The sequence below is a fragment of the Dreissena polymorpha genome, chromosome 8, assembly GCF_020536995.1.
Source record: "Dreissena polymorpha isolate Duluth1 chromosome 8, UMN_Dpol_1.0, whole genome shotgun sequence".
Taxonomy (NCBI): Eukaryota; Metazoa; Mollusca; class Bivalvia; order Myida; family Dreissenidae; genus Dreissena; species Dreissena polymorpha.
Window position 1 is genome coordinate 72,170,319 of NC_068362.1, and position 12,487 is coordinate 72,182,805.

General features: G+C 33.4%; 1 protein-coding gene across 1 annotated transcript in view; it reads left to right on the plus strand.

The window, feature by feature from the left end:
• LOC127840626 (sushi, von Willebrand factor type A, EGF and pentraxin domain-containing protein 1-like) overlaps positions 1 to 12,487 on the plus strand; it is a 49,272-nt gene that overhangs the window by 35,361 nt on the left and 1,424 nt on the right. The window contains exons 28-30 of the mRNA XM_052369038.1: positions 5,017 to 5,184; positions 5,477 to 5,680; positions 5,907 to 6,062. Of these exons, the coding sequence (XP_052224998.1) occupies positions 5,017 to 5,184; positions 5,477 to 5,680; positions 5,907 to 6,062 (528 nt within the window). The remainder of the gene's footprint in view (positions 1 to 5,016; positions 5,185 to 5,476; positions 5,681 to 5,906; positions 6,063 to 12,487) is intronic.

Here is a 12,487-nt window from a genome sequence, read left to right on the forward strand (position 1 = left end):
TCAAATAAAAGTATAGTAAACAAGATTCAACAAATAATAAGTTTCAGATAAAAATTGGTGCTACTCTTGTAATAATGAAACCCATAAACATTATAAGGGAAAGAATATTGTCATCATTCGCAAAGCTTTTATTTAAGGCAAGTGACCAAATGCATATGCAATACAATAGTATACATGCAAGAAGTTATTAACATAAAAATGATTGAAGTTTATTAAAACTTCTTTTCAGCTTATTATGTTCAGGTTTCAAGTGCTTTGACGGTCGAGACCAACGCTGCAGCTAGTGAGCTTAGCTTATCAACATGGCTTTTACTCAGAATAAATCAGTCGCAACACTTTTCTGTGATCACCTCGTCTGGTGCCAATAGTCTTGTTTTTGATTTTGCACTAACATTATCGTTGCACGTTTAAGGGTAAGATTAATACACGCCTTACAGAGATGTAAAAGAAATTGTATTGCTATATGTATTTATCAATACACGGTGTTGGCTTCGTGAAATATATCCACTGAATAATGACGCGTATAGAAGGTTGTTTTACAAGTTCAAAGAATACATTTGTATAACTATTTCAATGCGTTAATTGTTTCAACGCTGAAAAATAATTGATGCTTTAAAATTATTTGAAACATGTTGATAATGGCATAAATAACAAAATAAAAGCTTTCGGGGTAGCATATACCTGCACATTAAAATTATACACGTTTTGTGTTGCACTGTTAGTTACATTCAAGAGCAAATTTGTTTTTATGTTTGTTAGCAGACACATATGAATTGAGAAATGCAATATACTTCTACGCACGCATAATGCATTTCGAACAATTCTGTTTCACTTATTTTAGTGGACATATCTGTCAAACTGACATCGCTGTTAAAATGATGACGTGGACCCATCTAGCCATGAGTATTGATCACAATACTGCGGCGGTCTTCATAAATGGCAATGAAGCATGTAGAAATGCATCGAACCTACCTACCAGAAGTACTATTGTGACTTCAAAGGACTTATTTCACTTTACTGGAGGTAAAATTTATGACAGTATTTACAAACGCGATATGTGATTCAAGAGGATTAGACTCAATGTGAGGATTCTACAATTCGATCATCGTCCATCGTACATCATGTGTCACTTAACTGAAACAAATAACCAGATTCCGTGATAAATATGTAAAGTTTTCCAAACTCCCTGCAAAACATAAAAGGTTACAATATACTACATAACCGTTTCATGTAGGGCTGTACTATTTAAAAAATATCATAGTTGACAGGAAGGCATGTTTTACACTTTTAACTGTTATTCGGGTGTTATCTTTCGGAGATAATGGTAGGGCATGAATAGGTGTTCACTACTTAATCCCTGAAATATGATAAACTTGAAGACTAAAGTAAACCATTGCACTGAAAAAGGTTACATTCCACTAAGAAAAGGCCGAAAAAAAGTTGCAAAAACAGTCGATTTTGATTTGTGTCAAGTTCTTTCTTGCATTGAACATGACATATCTTTTTTATGGCATAAATCGATTCGGCTTAGACTGGCCTTTATGGGGATCTCTATGTGCAAACTGTTGCATTGATTTTGGCTTAAAGTTGTCGCTTTTACATTTAATTATATAGGGAAACTATTTAGTATAGTGTGACCAAAAGGCAAAACTGAAAAAAGAAACTTGAAACTATATTCACAAAATTAATACTGTGTAACCTTCCCTTTACGTCGCCGACATAAAAAGTGTATGTTGTTTCTTATTTGCATCTTTTTAGTACATAATATTAACTTGATTTGAAAGGTATTCTTTCAAAGCAAACACTTTTAAAACGAACGGTGTGTACAATTCACTTGCTTGTTGTTTTCATAATTATTAAAATGTCTAGTTGTCCAACACGAAAATCGCCCTCCGAAGCTCAACTCGTGAAGAGATCAAGCGATGGTCAACAACATGCGTATCAAATGTGACGACAGAATATAACATTGCTGCACTTGTTAAGGCCACAGGGGCCCGAGTTATAATACCATCGATGTGTGACGGTCAGTACAATTTGAGAATGTCAATTTGTGTGAGTCGCTTAATATGTAGTATATGCTATAGCAAAACTTTATTTCTTAACGCATTACATAATAAAAGCAAATAAAAATTTGTGAAAACCTGATTGGACTGCAACTCTAACAAGCTGTGTTCATGGTTCCCTAAAATTAAATCTCTAAATGTATGTGTGCCATAGTTGTATCCTTTTTATAAACATATTTTAATAAACTGTCGACGAACGGTCATTTACTTTTTCTAAGTAATGAGATTTTTTTTAAAGGATTTTTTTTTAATCACATTTTATATATCTTTCATAGTTTAATACGAGAAAGCTTTTAATGGGTTTTATATCGTTTTGTTTCTATTCAACTTTGATGACGTTTATTGCAATGATTGTAATTTTAATTCATATAAATGACCTCAGCTATTGACGAATGCATAAGCAATCCGTGTTGTTCGTACGACTGCGTAAATACCTTCGGAGATTTGCACTGTAGTTGCAGGTCAGTTGTTATTTAAAATAAAAATACAGAGTTCAGTTGTTAAAATGGCTTTATTGTAAAGGTAACACATTTATTAAATGTAGCACACAATAACATATATCTTTCAAGCTAAGGGAACTTTGTTTTAGCAATGGATACACCGGGCGTCAGTGTCAGATTCCTCCGAACTTCTGCACAGAATGCATTCAACTACGGCGATCACATGGAGGCATTGTACAATGCAATGATACTGTTGATATATTTCGTTGCACTATATCGTGCGAGCAAGGTAAGTTATATTTACATTACTGCTGTATGTTTTATTTACGTTTGTGTTGTGAAGTGGTTTGTTTTTACAGATAAATGTTGATATTTAAATATAATATTCTTATCAATTATGTCATATACAATAATAGTAAAAGGACACAACATATGATATGTTATATACATACCATTCACTTAAGGAATAACTCATTAACAACCGTGATAATGGAAACCCATAGATTGAAACCCACAAGTTAATTATACACTAAGTACTCATAAAACCATTCTCCAAATGTTTTTTTTATTACTTTGTTCCAAAAGGATGATTTATGACTATTTACATTCACCATTTGTGCAATTTATTGAAGGTCTGTATTTTGCAATGCCACATTTACCGGTATATGAGTGTGGTCTGGCAACAGGATATCTTTGGAATTATCAATCCGATAAAAATCCAACGGCAACCCTTCCGTCATGCTCTGGTAATTAACCGTTTTTGTTCCGTCCCAATATGTAAACAAACTCTTGTAAAATATTGCTAAAATACATCTGATTTACCGATGACATGCAAATCGTATATTTTGATTAATACCATAATGCTATCTGAATAGAGACGTTTTAAATGACTTTACTACTGCTTCTGATAAGTTCATCAGTTGGCAATATTTCGAACTCGTTGTCAAGAAAACAAATAATGAATGTAATTATTGACCAATAGTAGTGGCTTTGACAATTTGCGCTCGGGATAAATGCATTACGCACCTGAAAAAATACCCCATAGGGTGAACATATTTTAAAATCACCTATTGAAAAATGAACTTATAATCTACACATGCTTTATCATGTCAAAAACTTGATCATTGAACTTCATTTCGCATAGACCATTCAGATAGAGACGGGGGCATTTAACAGCGAGTTATCAAAAGACGAAAAACAAATACTGCAAGAAGTGCCTAGTTGTGATAATCAATCTTTGTTTAATCAAGCCCCTCGAAAATCTTTTAGTGAAGTTTTAGTGATTAATATCCATTTGAATCAATGGTCGATTATTCAAGTGTTTACATTTTAATTGAATATGTTGGCATACGTGACAATCACCACATTAACGATACATGGGGCTTTTCTGTGCTGATAAAAGATAAAATCAAGTATATTAACGGTTCATCCGGACAATGACACGTAGATTTCTTATCAATGATCGACCACTCTGCAAACCACTCTAACACGGAAGGGTAGATAAGGGAACAAAGTACAATAAATACAATATGTTTAACAGAAACATTTTACACAACCCTGATATCAACGCATATTTAACATACAACAAAAATTGAAACAATCATCCCAACATGGGTTGTAAAGGTAAGCAGCAGCAACTTTACAATACATTACAAAACTTGTTACATTTTACATAATGTATTATCCCATTTTTCATTGTGCCTAGTCCAATGACAGCTAATGTTCCATAAATTATCCCCTATGACAAATACGGTTTGAATTCTTCGCACATCGACAGTTTGCAGTTCTTGCATTCAGCATACAAACGGAATGTTTCACATATCGACTGATGTTTTATCAACTGGTGTTTTTAAGTGTTTCTGTCATGCCCATTACATTGGTTGCTTGTTTGGCAATTGGGTACTTTTAAATATTTCAATACAACGAAACCTTGTTATGTTTATGTAAACTGAGTGGGATTAATAACTAAGTATTGATTTCGCCCATATTTCACAGCGCTGCCGCGTTTTAAATCCTTTTTTCCGCTGTTTCATTTCGCATACACACCTTTTACCCGTGCGTATTGATGCCAGCACAAAATATTATAAAGAATTGTATTTGAATTATGCGAATTGATGACTGACACATGTTATGTGGAGAATTTTATTTGAAGTGCGCAACTAATATATTTGACGGTATTTATTTTATTGTATTGACCGATTACATTAATATAGGGTTTCTTCAAAAATGTACAATCGAACACAAATATCCTTTGTTATTACTATATTATGTATAGTAATATGTTATTTAAACATAACTAGAACAATCTTATAATAGAAATATTGGGGAAACAAGCTGTAATTGTGTTAAAAAAGTCTCCATCAATATACTTTTGATCACAAAGAAACATTCGAAAACTAATATAGAAATATACTGTTAAACAATTTGTGATTATTTTTAAATTAAATACTTTTAGAAGTAGAACCACATTCGCATACAGATCTCGGTTTCGTGACCCACTACGACATAAAATGCACTGATGAATCAAGTAGAGGTGAAAATCAAAGAGCTAGGTTGTGTGCGAGAGAATACATGCACGATAAATGTGAGGTCTGAGGAATGTAATACTTCGACGCCTCATGGCGTGACCATAAAAATCGAAATGAAACCAAAAAGCGAGGACGGTATTCAACAATACAAAAGTAAGATAATGTTTTCTTAAATATTCTGTACACCCCAAATTGTTAAATTATACATACTCTATGTGTCATTTTATTTCTTGCACCTATGTTTGATCACAAACATACCTATAGACTAGTATAAGTTGATGGATTTATTACAGTAGTGAGCGTTAATGTAACTTCAAAAGTGAATATATTAAAATATTGCTAAATGTTGAACGTGTATTTGTTTGTATGTAACAAATAATCTAAATTTTACTCATATCATACGACCAAATAAACAAAACTGTTAATAAGTGTTATCAGAAAACAGGAACAACCGACAGCGTAAATACATTTGTGGAACATATCCTTGATCTCGACAAAATTGCCCAGCACATCGTCAACCAATCACACGATTTCTTCAAAGTGACTCTTGACGGGATTGAATACAACGTCAATCCCGGTGCCTCGGGCCTAGGCGTTATATCGTCCATGAATTGCCCAAAAGGATCAGTGAGACTCGATATGGTTTGCAGTAAGTTATATCTTTGATTGAAATATAATATTTTTATTGAAGCGTAAATTGCAAATTACTAGTAATTTACACTTACACTAATAAAAAGAAACCCTCTAAAAGCATAATTATATGGAGGAGTTTTATTTTGTAGAGAATCTCTGATCCGTTCACGATTGTTACATCTTGCTGTGATTTAAAATTATCCCGCACAATGCAATAATGTTTTTGCATGTATTGTTGCAAGCTCAATGTCCTGTTGGAACATATTCGGACAGAGGAGTAATCATCTTATGTCCTGAGGGAGGTTATCAGGACGAAACCGAACAGACAGAATGCAAGAAATGCCCCCCTGGGCACACGACGTTTGGAATAGGATCTGTGAAATTGGCAGATTGCAAAAGTATGCGACCATTAATAAATGGCAATGTTCGCCTCATATGTTGAAAATGTTTTTGGATTTTTTTTTGTTTCTCGCAAACTTGTTCAATACACCTTTTATCAATTATTGCTTGAAAGTCGGTGCATCGATAAAATATCTTGCCAAAATTTGTAAATACATATTTAATACTCAATCGTTTGTTTTGCAGACGACTACACAATCTATGGAGGTAAAAAGGAAACATTAAAGAATGAATCAACTATATATGTTGTCCATGCAGACTCTCAAGGTTGGTAGAAACGCATACTTATTTATATGTAAAATGATACCAAGAACTTTGCTTCGCCTATAAATATTCACTATAAGTATTGTTGTTGTTTTTTACCAATTCATGCTTCTACATTCATTGGATGTAATTGATTAAGTTTATAACTAAAAAGTGTAATGTCGCTGTTTTGCTTTTTTTAATTCATCATTTTGCTTCTTCAGACAGTTAGTATTTTCAATTTGTGTGGACATATAAAAATTCGATAACCGTGTTGATGTTTATGGTAATTTCAGGGTCCAAAAAAGTGCAACATAATTTAATTATAAAGACATTATTTTTTTATTATCTAGGTAATTTCCAATAAAATGGCGATGGCATTTGGTATTTCTGGTACGGTTTTGCTGCTACTTTTGTCCGCCATTTTTGGTCTATTCGTTGAAAGCCATGTGGTTAGAAAGATTCACATACATAATTGAAGTATTAGTCAGTAAAGGGATAGTGAAGCCCGTTTTCAACGGAAAACTAGAAATGGCGCGGCCGACGCGTATCCCCACGCCGCAACCTTTGATCCAGGAGTCAGATCAAAATTGCAAATAGTGCACTGTCGCACATATGCTCATAGCTACCATGTGTTTAAGCTTCAATGTTCTAGTGCCAATAGTGTAGAAGGAGATAGTGGCCAGGACGGACGGACGGACGGACAGACGGCGGAGATAACCACATAATGCCGCCGCTCCAATTTGGAGCGTGGGGATAATAACTAATAATAACATATTTGAAGAAATATTTAAATGACGTTTATTTTCTATTTAAATTAAGAAATACACAATACGCTTGGTACAAAACGGATTGATAACATTAAATCTATACTTATTGATTTGACCCATAGGAATCACAGGCTATCGCTTGTATAAGACTGTAAATGTTTTTCACAATTTCACATTTCAATATTTGTATTGAGATTTTGAGGCGTTTTAGAACGTTAAATCACCATTAGAAACGATATGTAGCGTAATGCTTTTGAACATATGAACGAACTGAGGTATCACCAATATAACACGTGTTTCAGAACACCGCTATTCGGCGAGGTCAGCTGTCATCTGATTTGCAGATTTCAGAACGGTCGCTCATCAAAACCAATGTAGAAATTGCTGGATCGAATCCACTACATACAATTTCGATATCCGTTATATCATTTCGGGGTTTCTTTGTTGTTTTGAATTCAAGTCAAGACGTTTAATAGAAATATTATGACATATGTATAGGAAATGTTAAATGTGATGTGTGTGTTGTTGTTTTAACCGACAACCTTAATTCGATACATGGAATTCAATGTTCAAGATGAACATAACAATGTGTGCTTTATTATATACCAACTTGCTATTTTCTAATGTTTAATTTTGTTTGTGGACGATCATATGTGTCAAATCTTGGTTATGGTTTGAAAATATAACATAGCATTGTATGGTATTTAATGTGTGTGTGTGTGTTTTTAACTGAAAAAGGTATTATCAAACCCTTTGATTAATACGTTTTAATCTTTATGACTGTTTGCTTCGCATTTGAAAACTTGTTGCGTGTATGGAACACATTTACATAAACACAGACCGAAACACATAACACAACTTAAAACAAACAGCTGACCAATTAATCAATGCATTGTTCAAACTTACGTTGTTGCTTTTAAGAAGCAAAGATAGGACAAGTGTTCGCATAGAATTACAAACGAACCATCAAACGTCCACTTCGATTGTTGGCTTGTCATATGACGATGGAACGATAAAAATGATGCGATTGTGCGATGTTTATAGCATTTGTCACCTACGATTGCACTATCATCATCAAACTTTTGTTATGTTGAACTATCTGCCGTGAATTTATTTACACATTTAGTTAAAAGAATGGCATAAATCGAATATAAACGGTTAAAGTTGTTGTTTTTCGTTTATGAAATAGAAAGATAAAGATTGGAATTTAATATTTAATTACATTACTGAGTCGGATATGAATTAAACTTTTACAGGTTATTTTGCGTACGGTATGTAATGTACTTTATTCAAATAACTACCAAGAACGTCAAGGCTTAAACAAACGCAGTTTTACATAATAGTTAAGCATGATGATAACAAAGACATGGCTGTCTAATCCAAGTTTAATCCAAAATTGGGCCCTAACAAAAATACTCACTAACTGTAATGAGAGGTGATTTTACAACTGTGATGAATATTTCGATGTCTTTTAGTAAGGCAATAGAAAGTATTGTCTGACTCACACACACCACTACTCTGTATGAAGTCGCAAAGAACGATTAAAGGCACTGTTATGCGACGAGGTTCTATTATTTTTGTATTTAATTATATCATAATTATGATATCGTAAGTGCTTCTTATGAGAACTGGTCGCCTTATGAATGCGATATTTATTTTAAAATGATTTCATCCATTCACACATCTAAGCATAAAAGTGGAGATCACACTGCGTGTTTGGTTACAACTCTTACAGTACAGTTTTTTCCTATGTATTAATGATATTTCATTATAGCCATTTGAGAAAAACTGCCCGGCCCCCTTTTATAATATTTTTTCAACGAATAAGAACCACTTTCGAGCCGATATCGTTAGAACAATTGATCTGACCAAGTTTCATGACGATTTGACTTTCAATTCGACTTCGAGACAGTTGACTTTTTTCTCTAAGTTGATCTAGTAACCTTGTTTTTTTTTTAATTACGTGACCCAGTTACGAACTGAGCCAAGATGTCATGAGGAAATTTGTTTTGACCACTGAAGATTGAAGCATCACGGCATCAATATCACGTTGAAACTAAAAGAAAAACAGCAACTGAAGAAAATTTAATGCCTTGTTGCAATAAATGAACTCTTACGTTAACAAATTCAAAATCAAATAATGAGCACACAAAATTAAGATGGGATATGTTGACAGGAATTGAATGTTTAGGCTAGAAATGTGGATAAAAAATGGGACTGGTAAAATAACAAATCAAAGAAACAGGTAAACTAAATAATCCTTAAATTACATAAAATATTTATATAATAAATATATTATCATTTACCTTATAATGAAATAAAACAATATCTTTAAACAAGACAGACACTATATAATTTCGATCAAAGTACTGTCTATTAAAACTATATATTGTTGGAAACATTATCATGTACGTTTCTCTGAATAAACATGTGTTGTCGAGTTTAAAAAAATCATCATGTACATTATTATTGATTAAACACGTGTGCTCGAGTTGAAAACATTATCATGTGTGTTACTACTGAATAAACGAGTGTACTCGAGTTGAAAACAGTATCATGTGCGTAACTACTGAATAAACAAGTGCAGTCGAGTTGAAAACACACGTGTACTCGAATTAAAAACATTGTGATGTGCGTTACTACTGAATAAACAATACTCGAGTTGAAAACATTATGTCCGTTACTACTGAATAAACAAGTGTACTCGAGTTGAAAACATTATCATGTCCGTTGCTTCTGAATAAACAAGTGTACTCGATTTGAAAACATCTTCATGCCCGTTACTACTGAATAAACACGTGTACTCGAGTTGTAAACAGTATGATGTGCGTTTCTACTTAATAAATAAGTGTACTTGTGTTGAAAACATTTTGATGTTCGAAACCATTGCATAGCAACTGTAGTCGAGGAGAGAAACATTATCATGTACGTTACTACTGAATAAACACGTTTACTCGATTTGAAAACATCATGTGCGTTACTACTGAATAAACAAGCGCACTCGAGTTGAAAACAGTATCCTATGCGTTACTTCTGAACAAACAAATGTACTCGATTTGAAAACATCATGTGCGTTACTACTGAATAAACAAGCGCACTCGAGTTGAAAACAGTATCCTATGCGTTACTTCTGAACAAACAAATGTACTCGAGTTAAAAAAAACATTATCAGGTGCGTTACTACTGAAAAAACCACGTTTAGTCGAGTTGAATACATTATGCTATGCGTTACTACTGATTTAAGAGGTGTAGTCGAGTTGAAAACATTATCATGCGTCTTACTACTGAACAAAAAATAAGTGTACTCGAGTTGAAAAAAATATCATGTGCGTTACTAATGAAAAACCACACACAAGTGTATTTGAATTGAAAACATTATCATGTGAGTCACTACTGAACAAACAAGTGTACTCGAGTTGAAAACATATCACGTGTGTAACTACTGAATAATCATGTGTACTCGAGGTGAAAACAGTATCATGTGCGTTACTACTGATTACACAAGTGTACTAGAGTTGAAAACATTATGATGTGCTTTACTTCTGAATAAACAAGTGTTGTCTAGTTGAAATTATTATCATGTACGTGGCTACTGAATAAACGAGTGTCACTCGTTTTATTAACTTATCGATTATCGGTAACCGGAGGATATTTATTTTAAACAAGCATTGATCTTCATATATACTATCACAGGTGCACATATAGAGCGCGGGTTTTCCAACCCCAAATAGGTTTGATCCACTGAGTTGCACAAATTCTAGAAATGATCGATTCGAGAAACGTTTTTTTTTAACTTAAGCTTAAGTCATTATTGTTTATCTAAGTACCTATGCCGAAAAAAATAATTGCTACACACTAACCTTTTTATCCTCGCCCGTGTGCCTCTTGGTCTTTGCTGTTGCACAATTCAATCCCCGATTGAACATCTTGTGTAGTGTTTCAATATAGCAGATATAACCTCCGTGCAAATGATTTTGGCAAGTCTTTAGTCAACCTATTTTGTATTTTTGATGTTCACTTCCTAAATGGGCGATTTGCTAGTGATATTGATGGTAATTCTACTTGTACCTCAAATGATGGCGCCATGTTAGCGTCTTCCGGTTTATTTTATTACATAAAGGATTGTGTGATCGATCGAGATGAATCAGACCATTTCCCAATATCATGTTTGCTTAAGCTTAACCAACTACCTAACCTAACACCTGATAATATAATGACAGGGAATCTTTTACCTATTCAAAGATTTAATTTGAAACAGGATAAAATTACACAATTTACTTATTTTTTAAACACTTGCTACCAACCATATATGACTCACTGCGAGAAAGCATTCCTCAGGATGTAAATTCAGCAGTTGAAATATAACTTCTTTGTACTATAACGCAGCTCAGTGTGTGCTGGACAAACATTTTAGTAAACACACCTTTTCCTGGCCCACGTGGTGGAGTTCGATATGTAATACCCTTAAGCAGATAAAATATAAAGCATTAAAAATTTCGAGAAACAAATTCCCCGTTTGACCTACGGACATATACAGATAAGCGAAATGATTTCAAAAAGTATTACCAATCCTCTGTTAATAAATTTCAGGAAGCCAAAAGAAAATTATTGTTTGACAGTAGAAACGATCCCTGCTCTTTTTGGAAAGTTCTTAAACAAAGGTAAAATGATTGCGACTTTAGATGATAGTATTTTACCGTCTGAATGGTATCAGTACTTTTCCAGACTTTTGTATGATGCAAATGTTAATAATGTAGACCCATATACTGGTAATTCACATAATATCGCTGATCCTACAGCCAATGTCTTAAACGAACCAATCACAATTGAGGAGGTTCAAAGGTCTATTTCTAACTTATCTTTTGGAAAAATTAGCGGTATTGATGGTATACCAGACGAATTTTACAAATATACCAAGGATGACATATCTCCCATCTTGATACTTCTATTTAATCAGATATTAGAAACCGATAGTATCCCTTTGTCTTGGGGTTCTAGTGTTATAACTCCTATTTACAAATCTGGTCCGACAAACATTCCTGGCAATTACAGAGGTATATCTATTTCTACCACATTATACAAAATATTTTCTGGCATTATAAATAATCGATTGTACAATTGGGCTGAAGATAACAACAAGATAGACGAATCACAATCTGGTTTTCGAAAGGGCTATTCAACTGTCGATAATATTTTCTGTTTTCAAGCAATGGTACAAAAATATCTTTTCTAAGAAAGGTGGTCCTTTCTACTGCATCTACGTAGATTTTCGTAAGGCATTTGATAAAATCAATCATAGCAAGTTATTTATCTCTTTAGAGAAGATAGGCGTGCATGGTATTTTTCTTCGAATCCTTAGAGCTCTATATGCAAATCTTAAGTCATGTATCAAGGTTCAAAATCATATCACT